Source organism: Acyrthosiphon pisum, chromosome X (assembly GCF_005508785.2).
Source record: "Acyrthosiphon pisum isolate AL4f chromosome X, pea_aphid_22Mar2018_4r6ur, whole genome shotgun sequence".
Taxonomy (NCBI): Eukaryota; Metazoa; Arthropoda; class Insecta; order Hemiptera; family Aphididae; genus Acyrthosiphon; species Acyrthosiphon pisum.
The window spans coordinates 115,345,670-115,366,448 of NC_042493.1; the positions used below are offsets into that span (position 1 = coordinate 115,345,670).

Below are 20,779 nucleotides of genomic sequence, written 5' to 3' on the forward strand. Positions count from 1 at the left end.
AAAACAGCTTAACAGCTTAAATTTAGGTAGGTACTCGGCCCAGATGCACAAATAGCAAATATTGCGTTAATCTGGTTACCTATCTGACACATATCGGGCGCAAAATAATATAATAAATCAGACTATACACCATATTTTTATTATTATTATTGTCGTTTAGTCCGGCCAACAAACTTCACTATCACACGGGCTGTCTGTAATAAAATATACTAATAAGTAATAATCACTTACTACGCACACATTTAGACCACGACAAATCTAGTTTGTCATGATTTACACTAGCCGCACTCAAAACTATAATATGACAATAAATTGCATAGTATGTTAAATTCCTTAAAATCGGTCGGTGTTCCATTAACATTATTCGCTTTTTTTTTTTTGTTGAAAAATTCAAATTTTGAACCCTATTTCCACTCAGCAAGACAAAATTGTTTTAAATAATTATAACGAAGACTCGTAACTTTCAAGGGACAACTGACTATAGATAGGTATATAAAGTTTTTTCCAATCTTAAAAATTGAAGGGTTGAGAGTGAGTTAGATAGCCTTGATTTGTGCATGAGAACGTATTCACGATTTGACGAAACATTAACTCGCGCTCAAAATCGGTCAATTATTGAGATACAAAAAACTTTATGTCTGCAATAATCATTATTAAAAAATAAATAAATTAAATAATAATTATGTTATATTCAAATCGAATTAATAATTAGGGTGGTTGCAATTCAAAAACCTTAATGATATTATTTAGTCCTTTATGCATTAAAATAAAAAACCAACGAATTGATATCTAAGTCGCCCGACTGAATTATTTAGCGTTAAATCATGAACATACTGTAAGTGTTTATAACCACACCAATATGCATTATACGACGCATTCATTATATAATTATTATCAATTATTATGGCCCATCACCAGTGATGTAAATTTTCATCAAAATCTTGAACATTTTGTAATTTATCATATTAATTTCTTATCAAATAAATCTTTTGATATTATATACTTGTATCATATTTAAGCTTCATAATTATATTTTAAAAAATGTACTTTTATTACCATTTACCCATTTTGATATAATGTTGATATTATTGTGATGAACATAATATAGTAAATTCAAAATACAAATCATTAAACATATATAATATAAACCTATATCAATATATAATATTTAACTCGGTAATAAATGTGCATTTTTAACTTTTACTAAAAATGTTGTATTTTTACTTCAGTAAAAATTATGAGTGAATAATCATTTTATTACAATTATTGATTTTTCAGTTTTTAAAGGAGGTAATTTATTGTTTGAGTCACTTCCTCAATTGTACCCAAATTATATTTTTTTTTATTATAAGTATTTTGTTCGATTCTGACATTATACTTGTTACAATGTAAATAAAAATGAAACAGTAATTTTATAAAGTATTTTAAAACTTTATTTAAACTTGAAATCAATTCATTTAAGAAAAGTACAAAAAAAATAAATTTTCAAAATTCTCAAGTTTTCAAAGAAAGTTGAAAATTATCAGAAATTTTCAAAGAAAAAAAAAAATGTTCAAGCTTACATCTCTATCCATCACCCATACGCGAATATAATGGAGAGGAATAGTAAGTTCCTACACGAGTATAAAGTAAAAAATTACATACCTACATTAATTCCTACAGACGCGATGTGTTAATTCTTACACCAATCATACACTAAATTTTTAACAATAGTATAGGTACATTATATATTTTGAAAATTATTGGAATTTATTTATTAATTTAATTATTAATTTATTTATATACTTATTCAATTAAATAAATACATGAAAAACCACAAATAGTAATACAAAAACAAAAATCAGTAAAAATAAATATACATAAATAGAACATTTTATATATTTTAACAACTTATTAAATTCCGAAAAAAACTATATTATGAAGTATAAAATATTTTTTTCACAATTATTTATTTATGAAATGTACTGTTATTAGCTCCTGCTTGTCTATACATTTAATAAATCAAATAATATTTTAAAGTATTAAAATGAGAATTTTGCATTGCATTGTTCAGGTACGTTTTAAAAATTATAAAAAAAATTGTGTGCCATTAACTGTTAAATGTGGGATAATGCTATTTTTTTTTTTTTTGAAATATACTACAAATTATTAAATACCCCTTAAGATTAAACTATAAAATTTTGACTTCTCACAATTTACAATTTTGAAATACTCATAACTCACTTTAAAATTAAAATGTAGAAAAAAGCTTACGAGATGATAATTAATGTGAACATACAATTTGTTATGTTGTGCTTGGGTCAGAGAGAGAGAAAACAAAATGTGCCGACATCCAAGCCTTAGTCGGCAATATGCATACACAGGCAAGGATAACCAAATACATATTTTCCAAGCAAAAAAATGATATAAAATACCAGTTAGCATCATATTTCTCGGGTCTAAATGATTTTCCAATCCGCTCAAATACACATCATTACATTTAAGTACTTAAATGAAACATATTTTCAGATTATTTAGATGGTAGAAGTTAGGCAATTACCTATTTATGAACGAGTAAATAACCCAAATACATTTCCATGTTACACTTTCATCTATAACTTATAATTATAGATATAATTAAATCAATATTAATTTAAGAATGACATTTTAAATACAGAAACAAGGACATTTGACAATCTTATGTTTTCAAAAATATTATTATCTCCTTATAACATATTTTCCACAAAATAAACATTAAACAATATAAAACTAATCAGTACTCATAATATTAACTTAACATTTAAAGAGAATAATAATTATTCTGTGTATATTTGTTAATTATTAACAAATATACATAAATACAATCAGTCAATAGCTTATTTATTTTATGTCTACAACTTTTCACACTGGTATAATTAAATCTAAATACTTAACACTAATATTTTATTATTTACAAATAATAGATTTTAACTTAAAATTAAATTGTTCTTTAAAAATTTTTTAGTTATACGAGTTATTTCCCGATCAAAAGCATCTCCTTCCTCATCTACTTTAATGAGTTCTTGGGAAGTGAGTTCAAGGGCAATCAATTTTCTAAAAGACAGCATATTCGGTTGACTGAAATTGAACGCGGCATCTCTTGATAAATATTCTGCGATTGTGCAAACAAACACCCCGCAGTCCGTTCCATTAGACTGCATGGGGTTAAAACCTTTTACAAAATTCCAGTCTTCTATAGGCAAATCCTTACCCAACTTTCGTCGGTGTTCTGCCACTAAGTAGTCAAATATTTTACATTGAATTTTAAATTCGTAATTGTGTGCAAGGCTGTCATAATAAATGAGTTCTTGCTTCTCCATATCAGCCACAATTAGTATCCAATGAGCAAAGTTAAACCTTAGAACGTTGATTGGAAAAAAAACTTTTTTTTTTGAAAATATATTAACCTTTTTTGTCCAACGCTGCACTGAATCATATCCAGATATCTTAAACCGCTCATAAAAATAGGTATCAAAGGCGTATACATTTTGATTGTGTTTTTTGATCAAAGTAAAATAACTGTTGAGAACACAATCGTTCAAATACCATTCGTTATGTGGAGCCATACCTGTCAACAAACTAAAATCATAAAATATAATTATTAGACACACAAATTAATTGTACTTGTTTTATACTTGTTAAAATAAATAGTTTCTAGTTCGTTCTTACGGAATATAAAATAAACCCCCTGCTATAGTTACCTAGTAATCAGTTCCACATTTTAAAGTTAAGCAACTTGGTTACATCTTACATTTTTAACTTATAACAAGATTGCTAATTTTCAAGCGACATTGGCATTAAAATATAACTACTTTCAATGTGGGTTTTAACTTTTTATAATAGATTCATGTAACATAATGTTCTTATATTACGTGTTCAATGCTCCCGCAAATTTAAATTATATTAACTCAACAAGACTTAATCAGGCAGTTTATTAAGGAAAACAGATTTTTAGGCAAAACCAGTTTTGACAAAAAAGATTCAGTTTTTTTGGTATAACACAAAAACTTATAATTGTAGATACTTTAAATTTAACGAAATCTTTGCATGTCAATTTTCCATACGTAATAACATTTTCAAAATATTTTGACACTTCTTCAGCTATTTATTAGGCCAAAAGACATTTTTATTAATTTTTTTTAAAATTAGTGTCAATATATTTCACGTTTTTAAAAAATAGAGTATAGATGTTAACCAATAACATTTTTTGCTAAACATTGTTAAAAATAATTTAATAAGAGAAATTAACAAATTCTAATTAATATATAATAATAATTAAATAAAAATAGGATTCAACAAAACAATGATTTTTTAAACTTATCAATGCGACTTCCTAAATTTTTTTTAATTGACTTGTATTTAAACTCATTTATAGTGTACACAATTACAAATCCATTGAAAAATCCACACTTCAACAATATGCCTATTAAGTCTTGAATTATAAAAAATTATGAATTGTGTACCTCGATAATATCAATGTGATTTGGAGGTAGGTAACTGATGTAATTTTATTCATTTGAAATAGTTAAATATAATATTTTGCAATAATGTTCTCAATCTACAAATTCTCAGAAAGATCCAGAATATATTTTTTTAATTTTGTATTAACTATTATATTTACATTATTTTATTAGGTAGTAGGTAAACTTAAATTAAAATTATTTATTGTTTTAGAGCCCATATTATTTCAAACTTTTTATACACTATTTTTAACAGCCTAATGTCCTATTGTCTAAAATCTAAATAATTGAACCGAAATAGTATTGCGTCAGATGGCCTTGATCATATGTCCACTTTCATTTTATTACCAGACTTTTATAGTTAACAAATTATGAATATAAACTAGAAGAGTAAAACAAATTATTCCTTCAAACAAATTATCATTGTATAAACATATTAAATGTATTAAACCAATTATCAAATGTATACCTTGAGTCCTAAAAATTTGAATAAATTAAAGTGTTGATGGTAAATTGATTTGGATAATGCAACAGCAGACCTAAAAAAAAAATTCAGCCAAAAGTTATATAACACATGATATAAATATATTAATACAAATTACTTACAATCCGATTCAAGCAATATATTGCAATTTGTAAAATTGTTCTGTGTTGTAAATAAGTTTTTCAAAGCATCAAATTTTCTGTGAAAAGTGTTTAAAAATTAGATAATATATCATACAAATGTACATTTTCAATTTTTGTAAATATCTTTGGTATGAGTGTTATGTATTAATTGATTAAACTTATAAATATGCATATTTCTTAATATAGGCACTAAAATATCTTTTTAAATAAAATCAAAATTTTTCAACTCGTTTAAAGCAATTTATAGATATTTTCAATTTTCAATTTTTTTAATTTTTCTTTTCTATAAATATCAATAAACATTTTTCATTGACTTAAAATAATTGAAAATTGCATACAAGGTTCTTACAAGTAGTTCATACTATAATATAGTATTATAACCAAAAAATCTAAAAATTATAAAACAAGATTTTTTTTACAGATATTTTAAGTTCAAATTGGGATAAAATTAGATATTTAAATGAAGAATAATAATTTTAGATGTTTTATTGTAATTTTAGAAATACTAGCTTAATGTTTAACCGCATTAAATTGCATATAAATACACTCTGTCTCATATTATAACAGGAGTACCTAACCTAAGGCAGTGACAGATTTTCGTAAAGCTTTGATTATTGCCATGGAAACGCAAATCAACAATAATAATAATAAAAAAAAAAATAATGTGTCATAGTAAATAGAGGTAGTAATTTGTAATGATAATATTATAATACCATTATTATCATTATTCTATAAGTATTATTTTTCAAAATAATAATTTTAGGTGTGCAACAAATTGTTACTCGATTAGTCATCAATTTTCTTTGAAGAGGAAAAATGTCTAGTACATACCCATATATTTAAATTTCATAATAATGTTAATAATATATTATGGTATTATATTAAACAAATAACACTTTTTTTTTCGAAACATGTATATAAACTAATATATGAGATAGTGCGAAACAAATGTTGGAGATATTTGATCTTTTACTATTCTTCCTCTAGACCAGGATTTTCCACTGCAGTTCCGTTGCACAAAAGTGTAACGTGAAATTCTTCATTCTAATTTTATCTTATTTAGTGCAGCATGTGTAAGTATCAAGTGATAAGAGCTTAAGAGGACGCCACACCACACCCGCATGTGTTGTCTCTGACTTACAAACGTGTAACATACCAAATTTACGCTCAGCAGTTCACTTTTTATGCCGTGAATTAGAGTGAATCGATATATTATAAAACTTAATGGTAAGAACATTATCTGTGTCAAGTGTTGTGCTGTAAGTTTTTTTTATTTAAGTGAGTTATGAGTATTTTTAATTTACATTTATTATACACGTATAACTCACTTAAAAACTGAATTCTCGTAAAAAACTTTCAACAAAATACGGATAGTGTTCTTACAATCAAAGTTCATAATAGGTCGATTCACTCTAATTTTTAAGCTAAATGCATAAAACTGCTGAGCGTAAATTTGGTATGTTACGCGTTTGTAAGACGGAGACGAGTCCTAAGTTTAAAAGTTATACGATAATATGCTGATGATAATTTATGTTTTGGTTTTACCCGGAATGATAAGGTATTGATTATCATTCACCTGTTTGTATCGACGAAAAATCATATGTATTTATTTCTTTGTGTGTGCCTTGAAAATGTATTAAAATATCAAAGCGTTGTAAAGTAAAATAGGTTGGGTTCACTGAACTAGAGGCGCATGCGTAATAACAAAACTAAGTGGGGGGTTTATCGTTGGTATACCATTGTCTATTCAACGCGTCTGGCGATGATTTCTTGTTTAATACTTTTTCAGTTGGTATCGTCGCCGTCGCGTAACGCGTTGTCGGGTCATCTACCCTCGCAAACTCGTTAAGGTGGTTGGTTTTAAATTTACGGTTTGTTTATAATTGGTTGGTTTGTAATTCGTGAATTTTCCTACAATAAAGTAACAGTAACTTTAGAAATCGTAAATCGTAATAGTCGTCAGTCGTCACAGCACAATCAGGAAATTAACTTAAGTCTGAACTTCTGAGGAACATGCAGGATTTTCAAGAAGATAAAATCGGTAAGTCTGTTGTGCGCATGCTTAAAAATGAAAAATACAACTTTACAAATGGGCTATAAGCAAGCCCAGATTAAGGGAAACCCGGTCCCGGGGCCCACTGATTTTGGGGGCTCATAGTTATCCCCAATATATATATTTTTCAACGTGTCCATTATAGTTTAGAAAATAAATTTGTAAGTAGGTAGGTATGTAGGTAAATTATTATTAATAATTATAAAATAAAATTGTTCTCAATTTTATACCACGAAAAATTACTATGAATAGGTAATGAACTGTTTGCCAATAATTTTATTTTTGAGCATTTTGGATTACCGATTTAATTATATACCACTAAATGTATGGTGTCCTGGGGCCCAATTGATCCTTAATCCAGGCTTGGCTATAAGTCATAAAATTTCCTCAATTTATTTTTGCACATTCCGCATTTAACTCATTAAATATACGTTTCAAAAAAAATAATTTAAAAACAAGCGGTTACTAAATTTGTACTGAGTACCGACTCATACCGAAGTCCGAGTCTGATACTGATCGGTATTCGTGTAACTCACACGTAACTTCTCGAATGCTTAATATTAAACCGATAGGTACGTATTGTAATCCATTTTACTCTAATTTATTCCTTGAAAATCTTGATGAAAACTCGAAAGTATATTGAGATATTGGTGTACCACGTACACTTGCACATAGATGATTAGATTTTTTTCATTTTACAACAATTGTTATTACATCTGTATATTGTAAGCGTCTCTATTGCGTGCCCACACTACCGCATGTCCGGATGTTCTGTCTATTAATATAAAGTCTATGGACTACAGCTCAAGTTTTAAACCAATATGGCTACCAGTTGTAACCAAAGTTACCACGCCCATGCACGACAACAATACACGACGCAGCTGCGAATGTGCATACCCACGTATACCACCATATGGCCGTGACAGCTGAAAATTGATTCCATATACTGCGTGGCAAGAGCATATAAACCGACTGACCACTTTTAGGTGTATAGAGCTCAGATGATAGTTTATACTCATGAAGACTAGAATGCATGAAAAAACGTTCCGGAATGAGTCGCACAATTAAACGGACGCAGGCTGAGCTGCGATCACTAGGGTTGCTACTTTTAAATTGTATAGCTCGTAAAATTACACATTCATACGTATGCATATTATGTGTATATTCCATAAATATTTCATACCGATATGTATCGTTGTACTCAAATTTGCTTCTTAAAATGTTGAATGTTAATGCAATAAAAACATATTATGCACATGTATAAATTCGTAATCGTACAAGCTATACAATTTTAAAAGGTTCATGGTCCAAATTAATGAATATATATATATGTAAAAAACATGAATAATCCCTATACTACGTGGGTTAAAAGTAGCAACCATTAGCAATCGCAGAGCAGCATGTGGCAATTTAATCATGCGACTCATTTCAGACCGTTATAAGAAGCGAGGTTTTTTAGGTTAGGTTCAACCTAAAACCACGCCCTTGTATCTTAGCTCTTGCTTTAAAACGTGGCAACTAATGCTTCAATTCTGTTGGTGGAAATTACGTATGTGGAAGGGCACAATTTTAAGCACCAGGTTATCACTTATCAAATATAATATTATAATATTTTCGGAGTATTTATCATTATTTCAAGACATTACATTATTGATACACCATTTATATCAAATATGATCTAAGTCGGCCTGAAGTTCCAATGAATCATTAATACACTTGATTTTTTTTTTTTTAATATTATAGTGTCATCCGCAAATAATTGACATTTTGAGCAATTTAGAACTTTATTAATATCGTTAATGAAAAAAGAAAAAAGTAATGGAGATAAGACGTGATCTCCTTGGGGAACACCTGATAATATATTTATTGAATTAGATATAAAATGTTCGTATTTAACAACTTGGATACGATTTGTTAGAAATTAGTTAAACCAAGAAAGTAAAGGATCTTTAAGCCCATATAATTTTAGTTTGTAAATTAATAACGAATGATTAACTCTAGTGATGTAAATTTTCATTATAATTTATTATATTAATTTCTTATCAAATAAATCTTTTGATATTATATAGTTGTAGTATATTTAACCTTCATAATTATATTTTAAAATATGTACTTTTATTACCATTTACCCCTTTTAATTCATTATGGCATTATTAAATATAAACATTATGGTATTATTCTAATGAACATAATATAGTAAATTCAAAATACAAATCATTAAATATATATAATATTTAACTTGGTAATAAATGTGCATTTTGTCTTTTATTAAAAATGTTGTATTTTTACTTCGTTATAAATTATGAGTGTATAGGCAATCGTTTTGTAACAATTATTGATTTTTCAATTTTTAATGGAAGTAATTTATTGTTTGAGTCGCTTCCTCAATTTTACAAAAATAATATTATTTTTATTTAAAGTGTTTTGTTTGACTCTGACATTATATTTGTTACAATGTAAATAAAAATGAAACAGTAATTTTATAAAGTATTTAAATATATTTAAACTTAAAAATTAATTAATTTAAGAAAAGTACAAAAAAAACAAATTTTCAAAATTTTCAAGTTTTCAAAGTTAAAAATGTTCAGAAATTTTTTCAATTGTAAATGTTCAAGCTTACATCTCTAGTTAACCCTATCGAATGCCTTTTCAAAATTCGTATAATTTATGGTTAGGTTAGGCTTAGGTTATAATCTTCGTAATTACTAGATAATATACAAAAAATCTTAATATATCTTACGTGAATTAATAACACGATTGAAAATGGTATGGTTGCCTACGAATCATGATAAAGTGTCTACCGAAATCACTAAGAAAATCAGATGGAAAATTCACCACTAGCGCATGTATGTAATAGTGGTTTTATATTTGTTTAAATTGTATGGAGACAATATTTAGACAAATCAATCAAACACTCAAAAATATTGTTCTGTATCGTTTTTATTATAGGCAATTTGACTCTAAGATTACTTAAAAACAATAAATATTAATTCTGCGTAAATGCATTTGTCTATGTTGTGCGTGGGCCAGAGAGAAAAAAAGAAATAGCGCGCTGATATCCTCTTAACTTACTAGTTTTCAGTTATAATTTAACTTAACTAAATTTCATATACAATAACTTAAAATCAACTTATATTATTTTTAATTTTAATATACCCAATTAAGTAGTTCATTTTGAATTTTTGTATTATCCAGAAAAATATTTTGTTTGTTGGTTTAAAATTATAAATTCATAAAATATAGAAGATAATACAAAAAAAAATTATAATGTTATGTTATTTACGAAGAATTGTATTCATATAATTTTAGAAAACTATTATAGTTTTAATTAGTACAATAATACGATTATCATAAATTGTACAAATAGTATATACTTATGAATATAGTTTTCTATCCAAGTGGTCATCATTTATTTTATTAATTAATATCTTATCGATAAAATTTTTTTAATTCTTTTTAATGAACAAAGTTAATTGAAGTTAAGAAAAGTTAATAGTATTAATTGTTAGTTTAACATTGGAGATTCTCTAAATTATTTATTTTGGTAAACCATTAACAAAAAATATGCAATCATTTTTCAATTTTCATCATTGAATGCCATCACATATCATCCTATGAAGGATTATTTCCAAAAAGATTTAAATTCAACATTCAAATGGACATGGCCAACCTATTAAAAGCCTAAAAATGTTTTTGTTCATTTTGATTAGGCTTTAGTGATGAAATCAATTAGTTTACAATAGTTGATTGGATTTGCCAAGTAGTAATTTGTATACTAGAATTAGTGAACATGAAAAATCAAAATGTTATAAAAACAATTTTGAAGCATTTTTACTCAAATGTATTATGTCTGATTTGAACTCAAGATTTGCTAATGGAAAGAGATATGAAGTCGATAGCGACAAAGATATTTTGGAATGACTAATATAAAAAATATAATATATTAAATATTATAAAATTAAGTGGTAAGCGAGGTTTAAGTTACCATTGTGCCAAGGATGCAAAAGATATATATATATTATACTCATATTAATTAACTCTTCATTAAACCCCGGGAAACCTAAATATAATTCAGTTATTAAAGAACATATAGACAAAGCTATTTACAAAATAAAAAATTGTCAAACTGTATCAAGACCTGGATGCCCTGGTGGCTTTCTTGTGTTGACTTTTCTGTCAAAAACCACAGTAGACTATTTTAGAGACATTATTGGATCTTTAATGAAAATACTATTACGGCAACATTTTTACGATTCAAATCGTTTCTACCATGGATATAAATGTGCACAACTAGCTCGCAATTATTATTAGGTTTGTGACTGCTGATATAATTGAAAAAATACTAGCTATTGTTAATTGTAAGTGTGAAATATAAAAATCTACATGGCAATGCTTGTTAAGCATAAAATGAATCTTAATTTAAATGATAAAATTGCATTGGGAGCTTTACCGATGGGGCAAGTAATATACGAGGTAAATACAACGGTTTATCAGCATAATTAAATAAACAATCACCTGAAGGTACATAATATATAGTGTTGTGGAGTTATGAATATATGCTTAACCTTGTTATGATTCATACAATTCAAGTTTGCAATGAAAGTACTAAATTACTAGGTTTGCCAAAATTAATAGTAGTTTTTGTCACAAAATCATACCTAAAAGTAAATAAACTCCATGAAAATAGCAAGTATAAATTAATTTCCTATGCTGGAAACACGTGTTGGTAGACCAGACTGATGCCTAATGAAAGTATTAAGTATTCCTAAAGAAAGATTGTATATTGAAATTATACACATATTAAATTAAATTTAAAACTCAACGCCTTTCCCTCCAAAATATTGTCATCTTTTAATTTTGTAATAGTTATTTTTATTCTAACACCAACATTGAGAGAGTTCTACTCAGATCGAGTATACATGTATTGTCTATGTCGTTCGTGTGTAAGACGGAGACAACACATGCGGGTGTGATGTCCTCTTAAACACACATTTCCCATTACTTTTGTAGTAAATACCAACCTTTTATGTGGGTTTTATTATTATTAAATTCTATAATAATTTTGATTAAAAAATAAAATACTTTTGTATACCTAATACTTAATAGATCTATTTTAGCGTTTGCTTACTTTTATAGTTTGACTTAAGTCAAAGTAGCATACAGCAGTCAATTTACAAACTCTTCATAATTTTTTCTATTGCAGGTTATTTTTTTTTTTTTTTTGCTTTATTTTAAGTTACATAATTAATGCTTATTTGAGTGCTCATAATTATGTTTTTAAGGGATTATTCTGATGATTTTAAGTGTTGGACGCCCCGAGCCTAGCTGGTTGTGATTACTGAATTGTCTATTGTATATCAAATATTCAAATTGTTTCATTCTTAACCCATGGATGATAAAAAAAGTTTCTTTATTTTCTATCTTAATCATAGATACCTATATCGGGGGTTAGACACTGTGTATTATGGCCTAATCGAGTGATTGTGGCCTTGAAGACAGTCTCCGGGAGACGTGGTATACTTTATCCATTAAATATTTCATATCAACAATATTATAAATTATTTGAAAAATGTCAAATAACAATATTATAATATTTAATTCATATTTCATAGCAAAATGTATGGCATTATACTGAAACTGACAATACCATCTATAAAAAAATTTTGAATAAATTAAAACGGTTGTTATCCATGGTTCAATGGATTGTTTCAGTTTTATTTAATATCGTAATAAATAGGGATACACGTTACCAACATCTTATCATGGATATGGTATAATTTTTTGAGTCCAAAATTTCATACCATAGGGATACACAAACCCGACCAGCTGATCGAATGTCTATTCTATATTGTTCTGTACATATATACAATAACTACAACTAGATAGTCATCTCCTTCTAATCATTGAAGCCGACAACCCATTTACCAAGCGGGTAATGGTTACATCACAGAGCATAATGTGCATATATAATTATAAGAATAAATGTAAGCATTATCCTCTTTATAAGTGGCGGCATACTTTATTACGGTTAATCAAGTTACCACAATATTATAACCTAATCTATGTAGTAAGACGGCTATCTAGTATTGTGTGATGAGCAACTTATGTGATACTGATAAAGAATGACAGTAGACGCTTGTGTAGCCGTGTCTTAACAAGATCGCGCACCAATCAGAATGAACTACATACATGTTTACTACCACGTCAGTCAGTGTTTGAGCCAGGCACTATTGCCCGATCCGGCATTACGATTTTCGGCTAAAGACTAAAGGTTAAACCAGACACCAGTGACCCAGTGTTAACCGTAGGACTTATTATTATATGTTTACGGCATCTACTATCGATTATCAAAGGAATGCTGCCTGGTAATAAAGCATAATTTTAGGTTAATTTATAAATTAATAAATACATGAATACATTAAATACATTTATAAATTTGTGTGCTTTAAAACTTACAATTTACAAATGTAAAATGGTTCCATTCGTTAGTCAACTGCAGGTAGCAGTATGTTGCTTGGAGTAAATTAAAAATTAACTCCAAATGGAGAGTAGTGGGTATGAAATACGTGGTAAGTGAACTAACTGCATTAACAAAGTATTTATTAGTATTTAGTCATTAGAAGTAATATCAGAGGTATCAGTGCCGTAACTATTAATTCTGAGGCCCGTTGACAACATTTATATGGTGGACCCAAATTAATATTATAATTTAGCAATTAATATGTACTTTATAAATTCTAAGTGGACCAATGAATGTATCGATTTTTCATATATTATGCGTATAATTTTTTTTTGTATGTGTGATAATCGTTGAAATAATACTTTCAACTGTAAGGGTGATTTTTAATAGAAAATAGGATCTTGTTAGTACTTTTAAATGGTAAAAATAGAAAATTCCTACGAATTTTCAAACGTGTCTTAAATTTTTTACGCTAAACCAATTTTCGACAAAATCGAAAATTTGATAAACCTAGCTCTAAATTGAATAACCGTAAATACTTTGTGTTTTTTCTTTAAATGTCGTACCATCATAAAGTTGTTAAGATGTCACACCTGTATGTGTTGTCTCCGTCTTACACACGTACGATATAAGTAGACAAAACGCATTTCGCAGTCATAGTATAAATCGCCGAATTTTGGTTCTAGAGTAAAAATACCTATTATAAAATTGAATTGTGACAATATTTTTAAGGGCATGTTGTTGCGTTTCTTCAATTATAAATATAACGTTCATTATATCGTTTAGAACAAATTTAACATTTCAAAATTTAAATTTTTTTTAAAATACTCAACGCTCTGCTCTCCAAAATATTGTCATCTTTTATGTATTTGGTGTTTTTATTCTAACACCAACATTGACAACATTGAGCGAATTCTACTCAGACTGTGTAAACGCGTTTTGTCTATGTCACGTAAGACGGAGACAACACATGCGGGTATCCGTCCTCTTAATATACCATTTAAAAATTAATCAAAAAAAGTTAAAAAACGCGAAAATTATTAGTTTAATTAAAAATTATTTCTTTTTGAAACTATCGTTTGAAAATGTAATACAAGATTCTTAATTTGTTTATCTACCTTAACAACAACAAAAAATATATACCGTACACATTAATTTTTTGTAAGCATTTGAATTTTAAATTGTTACGACTTTGGTATATACAGTTAGTATAACGATTTCTCACCAAACAATGTTTTAGTAGTAATTCAAAAACGAATAACAACTTTTTAAATTTTACTTTATACAGTATTTCCATACAAGTTAAATTGGAAAAAAAAATAAAATGTTTAACTTAAAACAATTCATGGTAAAAAAGTTTTATATAAAAACGAAATAGATTGAAATAGGTAGTGAAAGGTGATAAAATTAAAAACAATACCTAACTTAAATTATCAATTAAAATAAAAAAGAATTCATTCATTTTATGTTAATTAAAAAATAAATGTTGTGAGTTAATAGTTAATTAAATGGAAAATAAGTATAAAGTGAGATGTTAAGTTAAAATTAAATTAACTTTTTGATTCGTTAAGTTAAATTGGGAAAAAATAAAATGTTCAATTTAAAACAATTCATGGTAAATATTTTTTGATATAAAAACAAAATATATTGAAATACTGAAATGTGATTTTTCAAGCAAGATATGGGTATGTGAAATATCACAAATTAAAAATGCTGATAACTCGCATAAAAATTAAAATATCGGATAAAAGCCAACGCTTAAGCACAGATAATATTATCTTCTAAAATATTGATAATAGGTTAAATCACTCTAATATCAAAACTAACACTATTGAAACTAGTGAACGAAAATTTGGTATGGCGTACATGTGTAAAATGGAGACAACAAATACTACATGGGTAGCATCCTCTTAATAGTTAAATAAAAATGAAAAATGAAATTATTAAATGAAAAATCCAAAAGTACAAAGTTAAAATTAAATTAACTTTAACTTTTTAAATCGTTAATGCCCAGCATTGCAAATAGTACCTATATTGAAACCTTTTTAATGATAACTTTTTAAAATTTAACTTTGTACAGTATTTCCATTAAAGTTAAATTGAAAAAAAATGAAATGCTTAACTTAAAACAGTTTAAGGTAAATATTTTTTAGTATAAATTGAAATAGATTGAAATAGTGAAATGTGATAAGATTAAAAAAAATAATAACTTGAATTACTGATTAAAATAAAGTTAAAATTAAATTAACTTTTTAACTTATTAAGTTAAATTGGAAAAAAATTAAATGTTAAAACTTAAAACAATTTACGGTAAATATTTTTTGATATAAAACAAAATAGATTGAAATAGTGAAATGTGTTCTCAGCCTATATTTTTAATTATTCTGATTCTTGAAAACATGCAATCACTTTACAAATATATAATATATTTAATGTTTTGTAGTTCTCGGCCATTTTTTTTTATTGTTCTGAATCTTGTAAACGTGGATGTACTTGACACATATATAACCTCGTATAACCTTTTGAGGAGCAGCCTTGGAATACGTAAATACAACTCAGTGAGCGGCTTAGGAATGAAAAATTTGAAAATAAATTTTGAGCGAAGACGTATATGTACATCCTATTTTAATAGGATTGATAAATTAAAATAAATCGATTGAATGAAATTTAACTTCACAGGTGGCAGCACATACTTTATTTAAGGTATTTTACGTTAGTGAAACATAAACAAAGAAATTAAAATAAATTTGCGGTAAAAACGTATATATACGTCCATGCTCCTCAAAGGGTTAATATATATAACACGAAAAAATGGTCCAATGTACAATGCACTTTGGAATTTACATTGAAATAAACATAGAAATAGATAAATAGGATAAATGTTATTATAAATTCACGAGTGGTTTCATTGTTTTAACCGAGGTTTTAACTGTGAGTATGTGGAACTAGTGATTGTAATTTCTAACACAAATTAATTCTTTATCAATTATTAAGGAAGAAATAAACATTAGAATAAGTTACACGAGGGCCAAGTGAAGCAAAGCCAACTCTTCGTACACACACAAAAAAAAAAAAAAAACGTATAACTTTGATAATTTTCTAAATTAAAATAGTATTTTTATTTTGTATGTAGTTATGATTGTTTTTTTCTAGTAAATGGTTTTATATTAGGTATGTGCTTGAACCTAGTTTTAAATTAAAACAAATTCTTTTAAACATGACATATTTCCTTACAGGTATATCAGTATAATATGAGACAGAGTAAAGTATAAGATGCAGGCTCTACAAGACCTCATGGATGCAGTGTTGTAATTCAATACTAGATAACGTCGTTTTTGAAGCGTTAATTGTCTTAGTCTACTAGGCCGCTTACCTTCCACAAATTCACACAGCTTCTTACTGTCACACGTTACCGTATAGGACACGATGGAAACGCTGAAGCAAGATGAAATTTGTGCCAGACGTCGGTAAACAATCGTAAACGAAGCGTCGGAAAGTGAGTGACACACGTCGACGGAGCCCGAACAGATTTCTGACGACAAACACCTAGAACCGAGAGAAAATGATTGAAGCAACATGCGAATAGGTACAGCCGTGCTGCGAAAAACATTCGACGACACTCGAACAACAACGGGCATTTCGCCGACGTCGCGCGTACAAAAACCGCCGTTGTCGCGAGCAGCGATCCGACTCTCGGACGAAATTCGCTTGCGAACGACACCCACCGTGTCGTTTCACCTTCGGCGCACCTAACCGTATATTAGAACGCGGTCCGGACGAAATGCGCACGCAGGTACGCGTTTCCGGTGTAAGATGATTTCGGACGGTTTGCGACGCGCAGATTCGGCCGGTTCAGACGGCGTCCGGAAAAAAATAAAAACGAGCGGCGGCGGCCATATTTCGTCGGAGACGCGCGGCGAGCGTTTCGCGAGAAGAGAAAAGGACGTCGCGCGATCGGCGCGCCGGGCCTTTGGTCGTACTTACGTGACGAAAAAACTGCGATCCGAAGGCTTCTGTAACGGTCGACGCGAGCGGCGCGAAGAAATGTCGTTCGTGGACGGCGAGAACACGACTCGCGGCGGAAAAATAAAAATGGCGTCCGCAAACAACCGCGGAGACGAACGCAACGACAACGCCGCACTGTGGCGGGCTCGCTGCGACGCGGAGATTTTCGGTTATTGATAAGGAACGTTTGCGATTACGATTATCATTGTTGTCGTCGTCGTCGTTTGCGAGCGAAGCCGTAATGGCGCGGCGGTGTCTACGGAGGCAGATGATACGCAATCTCCGACGGCGATATTGTAAAAAGTAGAAAAAAATTATTCGTTTTTTTCCAAACTAAAATAATTGCGTTTTCGTCGTTTGAGACGTCGTAACGAAAAACCATAGATTACCTATGTTTTTTACTGGCACGCGGTTTTTTATTAGGTATATGGCCTCCCGGTTGTAAATAATTATAACAATTTTTTTATAAACGTTTTAAACGCGACGACTTTCCCTTCGGCACGACGACACGAGACCCGGGAAGGCATAATACGAAATTCGAGTTCTACCAGGGCACCGTGGATACGGGTGTGCTACGCCGCCATTTTGCGACCAAAAAAAAACCCAAGTTCTACGGGACCCGAGGGTAACTGCTGTTCGGGTGTCGTAAATCGCAATTCGACAGAGTCGGTTTTCGAAGCGTCAACCGTCCTAGGACAATGGGCCGCTTGCCGTCGACGAACTGCCTACTGTTGTGTAGGACAACAACCGGGACGTCGCCGAATGCGAGACGACGAAACGTACGTCGGACGTCGGCAAACGATGAATCGTCGGAAAGCGATCGGCGGAGCGAGCAAGCAGATTTCCGACGACGCGGACAAAATATGATCGAAGTAACGCGCAAAACGCGTCACGAAAAACGTTTAAACGATTCGTCCGCCGGCGCGCCTGCACTCGCGACGACAACGGGCGAGATCGTTGAAATGGCGTCGCACGTACACAAGCCGCCGCCGTCGTCACCGAATCGGATCATGAAACGGGTCTCGCGAAATCCGTTGGGCGAAATATCGTATTTTGTTACAATAACGAAACAGCGAGTAACCCGACTTTCGGACACGAAGTTTTCGCCGACGGGCGGCTTTCGGACGAAACGCGCAACAATGGCGTCGTTTCGCTCTCGGCGTGCCCAACGCCATATTGTATAACGAGGTTTGGACGGGCAAAAATGGAGTTTCGCGTCGAATGCGCGTTTCGGGTGTAAAAATTCGGACGGTTTACGACGCGCGGACGTCGATTCGGTCGGTTTCGATCGCGTTCGGGACGAAAATCGCATGGCGGCGCGCACACGGACTCGGGCCGCGGCCGTACCCCGGAACGGATCGGCGGCCATATTTGTGCGAGACCGCCGCGGACACGGTGACGTTTCGGTGTTGGCGAACGAGAAAAGGACGTCGTACGGACGCGCCGCGCCGTTTCCGACGTGTCGGGTGGTTTTTTTTATACTTACGTGACGAAGACAGATTCTCTCGGCGAGAGCGGCGTGAAAGAAATTCGATGGCAGACGACGCGGAACGCCTCGGAGGTGAACAAATGGAAATGGCGACTGTGGACGACGAGTGACAACCGTAGTGAACCGTGCGGACGAATCCAATGCGAGCCGTTGACAGTCTGGCACACGGACCCGGAGATTATAGGCGATGAAGAACAAAAACGATTATTATTATTATTATTATTCTTTGTTGTTGTCGTTTGCGAGCAGAACGCATGCGCAGTGCCTATGGAGGCAGATGTGTAATTTCCAAGTCGGTGGTACAAACCGAGTGTACTGCTGCAGCGGGCTCCTTACCGTATTCCGTGCGATTTTCGTTCAGAATTTTCTCGTTATTCGCAATATTGAACAAAAAAAAAATAACGCTGTAAACACAGGTGGTTGAGGCGAATATGGCGGTAATTGTCGTGAGAAAACGATTAGGTATTTACTATTATTTAATAGAAGATCTGGGTGACTATTTAAACTGCTTCGGTATGACTCGAAACGGTTTAATTTTTTACTAACCGTAGCAATATAATGTTATAATGTTAGCGAAATTTTAAGTAGTAAGCAGATCGTTCTAGTATTAAAATTTTCTCTGTGTGATTGTGGTTCAAAATATATTTATCAATCGGTCGATTTGTCTTGACAAATAATAATAATCCATTATTAAAGTGTTCTTAATTTTATAATCACTTTCGAAAGTGTTCCAGATTTATACGTAACACATCAAATTGTAATGTTTGTATATTTTTCATATTATAGGCATAGGACAGTATAGTTTAAAAAAATATTTACTTAATCGAGAAAAAATTAAAACGCTTTTTTAGATTTTAAAAATTTGCAATCATAGTAAAGTAAAAAGAAAGTTAAAAAAAACCCTTGTCGCTTATTATTTAATATAAATAAAATAAAAAAACATTAAAAGTAATAGGTAGTGCTATTATATAGGTACATAACTAACCATAGAAAGTGGGTATCTAATAAATAATAATAATATTATAGTTTATCCGGTGCGATGCCAAGTATAAAAAAAAAAGCGAGTTGCCGCTAATGTATAATTAACATTTAGTTGTACCATTGAAAAACCCTGACAAATTTGTGCTGATCCGCTCTACAGGTCGCCAAACGGCTGAACACATAACCTACCTATTAGCAATTTATCTCTTAATTAATTGTTATGATTTCGTACATTTTGAATAAATTTTCTACCGACGATAATTGCAGCCGTAAATGACAAAAAAGCCGATCGGCAGATAAGTGACAACAATCCAAACCTAATAATACGGAATGATGAACGCAGCGAGTAAAAAAAAAAGGTTTGTCGCTTATTATTCAAAAAAAATAATAATAATAGTGCTATTATATAGGTACCTACATAATTATACCATAAAACTGGGTGCCTGATAAATAATAATAATATAGTTTAAAAAAAGTTTAATCAAAAAAAAAAAAAGCGAATTGCCACTAATGTATAACATTAATTGTACCGAGCAAATTTGTTCTAATCCATCGGCTAATCCGCTCTACAGGCCAAACGGCTGAACACATAAGGTCGTGTGAGGTATCAATCGATCAGAAATATTGTGCACACGGAAACGGAGGAACTCGCGAGCAGATTGGTCGGGTGGCTGAAAAGTTACGAC

The 20,779-nt window shown here is 30.3% G+C and overlaps 1 protein-coding gene across 2 annotated transcripts; it reads right to left on the reverse strand.

The window, feature by feature from the left end:
* Positions 1 to 1,730: 1,730 nt before the first annotated feature.
* Positions 1,731 to 19,190, reverse strand: LOC100570991 (sentrin-specific protease 2-like). 2 transcript variants are annotated; one of them, NM_001326673.1, is given in 7 exon segments: positions 2,568 to 3,223; positions 3,226 to 3,234; positions 3,236 to 3,597; positions 4,948 to 5,017; positions 5,085 to 5,161; positions 16,992 to 17,164; positions 19,110 to 19,190. In NM_001326673.1, coding segments are annotated over 3 exon segments (636 nt in total). In that variant the 5' UTR covers positions 3,585 to 3,597; positions 4,948 to 5,017; positions 5,085 to 5,161; positions 16,992 to 17,164; positions 19,110 to 19,190; the 3' UTR covers positions 2,568 to 2,945.
* Between the last annotated feature and the right edge of the window lie 1,589 nt (positions 19,191 to 20,779).

Bases quoted from the DNA above. Each gene is read 5' to 3' on its own strand.
- LOC100570991 (XM_008186361.3), bottom strand. From the start codon at position 3,584: ATGGCTCCACATAACGAATGGTATTTGAACGATTGTGTTCTCAACAGT.